Here is an 8,065-nt window from a genome sequence, read left to right as displayed (position 1 = left end):
AATGAGCTAAAATTTAGACTGCGCTTAGTCCAAGATGGATACGAACAATGGGATGAAAAGATTCAATTATTTAAATAGATTTAATGTAACAACAATAAAAACATTTCGAGCTAAAATGCTTGTAGAATGCAAACACAAAAATTACGTCAAATACCTCGCCATCCGGTTGTAACTCGAGGGAAAACGATTCAAGATGCTAGCTGACTTTAAAATGTCGCCTGCACATTTACTCACATGAGTGGTGGTTTAGATTTATGTATCAAAAATGAAGAAACACACATGACACTAATACTACAAAGTAAAATCTGCACTTTCTAAAAATCCAAAACCGAAGGAACTATAATTTAATTGAGTCAAAATAGTCCTAAGCATAAAGCACACAAGTAACTGAAATCCATTCTACTCTAATAACAGTTAAAAACATAATTAAATACTCATGGAAAGAAAATGGAGATCCAAATATGGTAATCAAACACATTTAAGGTGAATTATGTTTTACATTGAGTTTAGACAGAAGAGAGACCTGACAGTACAGTTCTAGATACATATGAAGCAAATGCGACAAAATGCATATTAGTTAACACCGACATAAAACTATCCAGCAAACAAGATACGCACATTTTTATATACAACAAAATATAGCAAAAGCATGGTTCACAAGCAACATAAAACTACCCCAGATCCATCCCCGTGATATACATATTATGAACAACAAAATACTAATTTTTGACGTGCTAAAGCATGCGGTAAGCTCTGCCCGGCTTACTGTTGCAAGATCCTCTCGTACTCTGTGGGAAAACAAAACCAAAACGGGGTGAGCCCACAACCCAGTAGGAGTTATAACGACGACGAAATGTAAATTCTTGCGTAACACATAAATGAATGGACAAGAGAAGCAGCTAAAATAATATCAAATGAAAAGCCTTACGCAAACTGAAATTCATAACTAAATAAAGAGCTGTAAATCAAGTTAAGTTACTCTACTATTCGTTTGGCCAGCGCCGATGTCAGGGTAGTCAGATACCAGCTACCGTTACAGCTAACGGTCTTCCGGGTTGCCACCCGTAGATGGGGGGCCAATTAAGGCCTGACATTCCTATAGTAGAGTCGTCTAGTTTCCTATTTAGGCTTGTTCACAAGGAGGAAACACTCACAATATACATTACAACATTTAAGAAATTCACAGGAGAAAGTAAGGCTTATAGATGTCCGAAATACACATAAAAATCATCTCGCAAAATCCCGCCCCATTGCACACAGACTCAATAGCAAACAAGGAATACATTAGCCATAACAAAATATAAAACAAAGAGATCAACTTATACTGTCAGCATGTTTTCCAAGTGAGTTGCAAAAATGGATTGAAAGGAATCAAACTGGTGGTGTAAATAAATTATTGGGTGAAAGATTCAAGCCACAGGGTTTGGAGATAATACAAAATTCATAGAAAATTTCCAATTTTTGGTTATGGGTAGAGTTAAATAAATAATGCAAGGGTTTATTTGAATTCTAAAACATAATTCATAAACTTTATTCTTGATGGGAGTTTAGAATACCCACTTACTAAAAGAAAAAGGACAAGTCTTAATGCTTAAAATGAAAACAAGATAAATCTATTCATCAATTCAAGCCCCAGCTAATATTTTGAAAATGAAACCCATTTGGTAATTTTAACAAATAAATAATAAGCTAGTTCAAACCTTTATCCAAGACATGATTTATGATAAATATGAAGTGAAATTAAGTGACTGCAAAACATGTTCACTCTACACAAAATTATTTATAAAACCCGGAATCGTACACAGTTCACTTTATATGAAAAATGAGCACCGCAAAATGTAAGGTTTCAAAAGAAATTCATTTCTCTAGAAAGAAATCATGACATGGAAAGCTTAGAGAAAATTTATGGACAAGGTTACTGAAAAATATTCCAAACAACCAATTTCAGATTCGTATGAATGATTCAGTTAAAACGGTGCTTTGTAAGGTCAGAACATTTTAATTTAAGTAAACATCAACTGAAAATTAGGAGACAAAGAAATAGAAGGAAAGAACCCCTACCATTGCGTATGACAAATCCTTGGCCGAACACAAATGATGGGTCATGCCCGAATTACGATTTAAAAGCTAAAATTCCTTTTGCATGAGACTGACTTGAGTGGAACTTCGTACGGTAGAAAAGGGAAGAAAAAGTCTCAGTGAAATGTAAAAGAAGATATAAGAGAAATGTCTTCCTTAATTAGTTTTGGTGGTAGAGAAAAAGACGGGAGTGCCCCCGTAGCTGCTCATGTCAAAAACGTGGCATACATGCGCAAGCTTTTTAGAATTTTCTTCTTCTTTTTATAGCACATACTAACTATGCACCCTAGTGCTGCTACTAAGGGATAGCTTACTTGGATAAAAGCACACGTACTGCACTTAAAGCACTCGCCACGGCTATAAACATCCGTAACTAGGATCGCAGGCGCGCACAATTCTAACCAAATCGTTGGGCTCGGGCTTAAAGCTCAAGGGAAATATTTTAGCAACGTTACACCATTAACCACTAAAAAATGAATTTGGTCCCCAAATTCAAAATTAAACAGAAGAGCATCAGCTAACCATTTATTATGGTTGGAAAACAGTACTTGTATCTAGTTTAACACCTATGCAATAATTGATCCAAATCATGGAAGTTTAATAATACTAATTTACTAACTTAATACATATTAAGGAACTGAGAAAATGCTTTTACACTATATAGATGAAAAACCGAAAATAAAATGCAGAGTGGGTTGGCAAACTTCATAAATTTTAATTTTCTAAAATAGTAACCATATGTTTTAAAGTTGGAGATTATATATATGGAAGGAAAAAAAATCTTTAAACATTAGATTAGTACCTCAAAGTACCAAAGGAAAATAATGTTTGGAAAGAAGGTCAGAGAAAATGATAAAAGCATCTTATTTTCATTATAAGATAGAAGGGAAAAAATAAGCCCAATTTTGAAAAAAAGTGAGCAATCTAAATAAAATTCCCTTTGTTGTAGTAAAAGTTTCATTTTTAAGGCTCGTTGCTAAAACTTAATATGAACAAAGACTTCATAAAATCAATGGATTTACCAAATTACTTCAGTCGACGGGGCAATAAGATTGGAAATAAAAAGAATCCTAAGGAGTGAATTTTCAGACCTATGCATGCAGCTAAGTTAAGAGATATGTCATATGAATGAACAAGTAGTACCGGTATCGAATAAGGATTTAACGCGAAAGCAATAAATTAGAAAGTTACCCTCTATAATGGCATTTTCTGCTTCGCCCTTAACCTCTGCCCCATGATTTAGCTTTCCTTGAACGTTCGGTTGTCTGGGTTGGAAGGGTGGCGCATTGGTACGTGGCTGGTAAGGTTGTCTCGTATAAAAATTCGTTTTCTGTACAGTAGGTTGTTGAGTTTGATTCACGTTTTGTGGCATCGGTGGTGGAACGGGACAATCTTTGATAAGATGATCATATCCACATCGAAAGCAACCCTTTCCTTTGTTCTTGTTGGTGGTAGGCCCAGAACGAGAAGGATCAAAGCGAGGACGTTTCCGCTGAGGGGATGAGTCGCTCTTGTCATTCTTTTTCGGTTGACTTTCCTCCCTTTCCTTCTGTGCTTTTATCTAGTTGGCTTCAATTGCTAGTGCGGCTCCCAAAACCTTATCATAAGTGGGGTGTTGTAGTGGAACAACTTGGGCACGGATCCATGGCTTCAATGCGTCTTCTAATTTTCGAGCCTTTAATTCATCGGTTTCGACGAGATGAACTCCATAACGTTCGAGTTCACAAAATTTCTTATCTAACTGAGTAACCGTCATGTTACCTTGCTTCAAAGTAACAAATTCAGCATATTTCAGTGCCTTAGGTGTTGGCGGGAAATACTTACTAAAAAATAGCTCCACAAATTGTTCCCAGCACATGTTGTTCGCATCATGCACACGCTTCATAGATCTCCACCAATGCTCGGCATCTCCCTCAAACAAGTAAGTCGCAAGTCGAACCTTCTTCTCACCCGGAGTTTGCAATACGTCAAACACTTTCTCGATTCCCATCAACCATTTTTCTGCTTCAGTAGGCTCCTCCGTCCCACAAAAGTTTCTGTTATCACCCGTCACCTTCTTGAATTCCATCAAGTCAGCAGCATTGCTTGACTTCTTTTTGTCCTTAACTGCATCGGCAAACGTTTCTACTAACTTTTCCAACATTTTCCGACTTAGATCCTTTTTCTTACGCACAGAGCTCGAGGCTACAGATTTTCCACACCGCGACATCTTCAAAACAGATAACGCGTCAGATTCATAGTTGGTTAGTAATGTACATTACTAACACACGAAAAGATTTGTATGTCATGGTTCTGGTTAGTTCCCCAATCCCCAAAATGAAATGACTCATACTAACGATTACTGGGAGTATAGAAACCTTTCATGAAGTGCTTAAACCAAATCATATGTATTTAGAAATCATTTTAAAGTATTGATATATAGCACCACTGGAAAAAATAAATGCAGACCTTAAATACGAATGAAAAATTAGTAGGACAGTTCAAAAGATTTCAAATTCAAACCATAATTGCAAATAACAATTCAGTAGTGCAAGTGGAAAGACTCGAATACGACTTACACATGAAACGCCGAAAGAGCAAACATATGAGCATGCGATTATATCAATGTGAAATCAATCACAATGGCAACCAAGAAAATCAACACAGTCCCGGTAAATCGGAACTTGGGCTCTGATACCAAACTGTAACGGACCAGTAATTTTCCTTCTAACGGGTTGGATTTCAACCCGTCTAGCAAGGCCAAACCCGGTGCGTCACTCAGAGGATTTAATTATACAAATCATTTTATAATTCAAGTAATAGTGAGTGCACAAGACCCACAATAGATTAAAAACAAGGAACGAAAATCACTTGTAATAAATCATCCTGAATTCCGAACACCGCAGAATTAAAAGCTCGCATACACTTAAGAACTCTAAATACACAGTAATTTTAGACTAGGCTCAAAATAAAGATATTTCATGCTTAGTTAAGGAATGCAGAATGAGCTAAAATTTAGACTGCTCTTAGTCCAAGATGGATTTAAATTATTTTTCTGATACGAACAATGGGATGAAAAGATTCAATCATTTCAATAGATTTAACGTAACAAAACAAAAACATTTCGAGCTAAAATGCTTGTAGAATGCAAACACAAAAATTACGTCAAATACCTCGCCAGCCAGCTGTAACTCGAGGGAAAACGATTCAAAATGCTAGCTGACTTTAAAATGTCGCCTGCACATTTACTCACATGAGTGGTGGTTTAGATTTATGTATCAAAAATGAAGAAACACTCATGACACTACTACTACAAAGTAAAATCTGCACTTTCTAAAAATCCAAAACCGAAGGAACTATAATTTAATTGAGTCAAAATAGTCCTAAGCATAAAGCAAACAAGTAACTGACATCCATTCTACTCTAATAACAGTTAAAAACATAATTAAATACTCATGGAAAGAAAATGGAGATCCAAATATGGTAATCAAACACATTTAAGGTGAATTATGTTTTACATCGAGTTTAGACAGAAGAAAGACCTGCCAGTACAGTTCTAGATACATATGAAGCAAATGCGACAAAATGCATATTAGTTAACACCGACATAAAACTATCCAGCAAACAAGATCCCCACATTTTTATATACAACAAAATATAGCAAAAGCATGGTTCACAAGCAACATAAGACTACCCCATATCCATCCCCGTGATATACATATTATGAACAACAAAATACTAACTTTTGACGTGCTAAAGCCTGCGGTAAGCTCTGCCCGGCTTACTGTTGCAAGCTCCTCTCGTACTCTGTGGGAAAACAAAACCAAAACGGGATGAGCCCACAGCCCAGTAGGAGTTATAACGACGAAGAAATGTAAATTCTTGCGTAACACATAAATGAATGGACAAGAGAAGCAGCTAAAATAATATCAAATGAAAAGCCTTACGCAAACTGAAATTCATAACTAAATAAAGAGCTGTAAATCAAGTTAAGTTATTCTACTATTCGTTTGGCCAGCGCCGATGTCAGGGTAGTCAGATACCAGCTACCGTTACAGCTAACGGTCTTCCGGGTTGCCACCCGTAGATGGGGGGCCAATTAAGGCCTGACATTCCTATAGTAGAGTCGTCTAGTTTCCTATTTAGGCTTGTTCACAAGGAGGAAACACTCACAATATACATTACAACATTTAAGAAATTCACAGGAGAAAGTAAGGCTTATAGATGTCCGAAATACACATAAAAATCATCTCGCAAAATCCCGCCCCATTGCACACAGACTCAATAGCAAACAAGGAATACATTAGCCATAACAAAATATAAAACAAAGAGATCAACTTATACTGTCAGCATGTTTTCCAAGTGAGTTGCAAAAATGGATTGAAAGGAATCAAACTGGTGGTGTAAATAAATTATTGGGTGAAAGATTCAAGCCACAGGGTTTGGAGATAATACAAAATTCATAGAAAATTTCCAATTTTTGGTTATGGGTAGAGTTAAATAAATAATGCAAGGGTTTATTTGAATTCTAAAACATAATTCATAAACTTTATTCTTGATGGGAGTTTAGAATACCCACTTACTAAAAGAAAAAGGACAAGTCTTAATGCTTAAAATGAAAACAAGATAAATCTATTCATCAATTCAAGCCCCAGCTAATATTTTGAAAATGAAACCCATTTGGTAATTTTAACAAATAAATAATAAGCTAGTTCAAACCTTTATCCAAGACATGATTTATGATAAATCTGAAGTGAAATTAAGTGACTGCAAAACATGTTCACTCTACACAAAATTATTTATAAAACTCGGAATCGTACACAGTTCACTTTATATGAAAAATGAGCACCGCAAAATGTAAGGTTTCAAAAGAAATTCATTTCTCTAGAAAGAAATCAAGACATGGAAAGCTTAGTGAAAATTTATGGACAAGGTTCATCAAATTCAAGGTTACTGAAAAATATTCCAAACAACCAATTTCAGATTCGTATGAATGATTCAGTTAAAACGGCGCTTTGTAAGGTCAGAACATTTTAATTTAAGTAAACATCAACTGAAAATTAGGAGACAAAGAAATAGAAGGAAAGCCCTACCACTGCGTATGACAAATCCTTGGCCGAACACAAATGATGGGTCATGCCCGAATTACGATTTAAAAGCTAAAATTCCTTTTGCATGAGACTGATCTGAGTGGAACTTCGTACGGTAAAAGAGGGAAGAAAAAGTCTCAGTGAAATGTAAAAGAAGATATAAGAGAAATGTCTTCCTTAATTAGAATTGGTGGTAGAGAAAAAGACGGGACTGCCCCCGTAGCTGCTCATGTCAAAAACATGGCATACATGCGCAAGATTTTTAGAATTTTTTTCTTCTTTTTATAGCACATACTAACTATGCACCCTAGTGCTGCTACTAAGGGATAGCTTACTTGGATAAAAGCACACGTACTGCACTTAAAGCACTCACCACGGCTATAAACATCCGTAACTAGGATCGCAGGCGCGCACAATTCTAACCAAATCGTTGGGCTCGGGCTTAAAGCTCAAGGGAAATTTTTTAGCAACGTTACACCTGTTGTTGTGCACGTCTATACCTCTATTCCCCATGAAGGCTTGATCTAGGCCACTCAAGTTGACTGGCAAAGATGAGTGGCCGTGATCGAATTGCAATAGAAATCCTTTGTCGCAAAGGATTTGGGAACTGCGTGACAGGTCTCTTTTGGGCGTGCGTTTAGAGGCGCTCGACCATGGTTGGTCTATGCCGACCGTTCAACGCATAGGTGGGCCCACGGTGATCACGTTGATACTCTTGGTACCTCTTTAGTCTATATCTACACCCTCCATCCAAGCTTGCGAAGATGGATGGTCGTGATTGAACTACGACAGTTATGCAGTGCTGCAAACCCTAAATAAGGTTTTGAAGCAGTCATGCGTGGATGACTTTGGCCAAACGGTTTGGCAGGCTATGCTCCTCCTTTGGGGAGACCGACCGTGTGGGGCCCACATTGGGC

At 36.8% G+C, this 8,065-nt stretch overlaps 1 protein-coding gene across 1 annotated transcript; it reads right to left on the bottom strand.

Moving 5' to 3' along the window:
• Positions 1-460: 460 nt before the first annotated feature.
• On the bottom strand, positions 461-5,862 carry LOC113308254. The gene is made up of 3 exons (XM_026556742.1): positions 5,802-5,862; positions 3,271-4,288; positions 461-788 (listed from the first exon to the last, which is right to left on the bottom strand). Exon 2 carries the CDS (start codon positions 4,286-4,288, stop codon positions 3,641-3,643), a length of 648 nt encoding a protein of 215 aa, XP_026412527.1. The 5' UTR covers positions 5,802-5,862; the 3' UTR covers positions 461-788; positions 3,271-3,640.
• Between the last annotated feature and the right edge of the window lie 2,203 nt (positions 5,863-8,065).

Source organism: Papaver somniferum, chromosome 9 (genome assembly GCF_003573695.1).
Source record: "Papaver somniferum cultivar HN1 chromosome 9, ASM357369v1, whole genome shotgun sequence".
NCBI classification, from domain to species: domain Eukaryota; kingdom Viridiplantae; phylum Streptophyta; class Magnoliopsida; order Ranunculales; family Papaveraceae; genus Papaver; species Papaver somniferum.
Note: the sequence above shows the minus strand (reverse complement) of the source record. Positions and strands in the feature narration are given on the sequence as shown.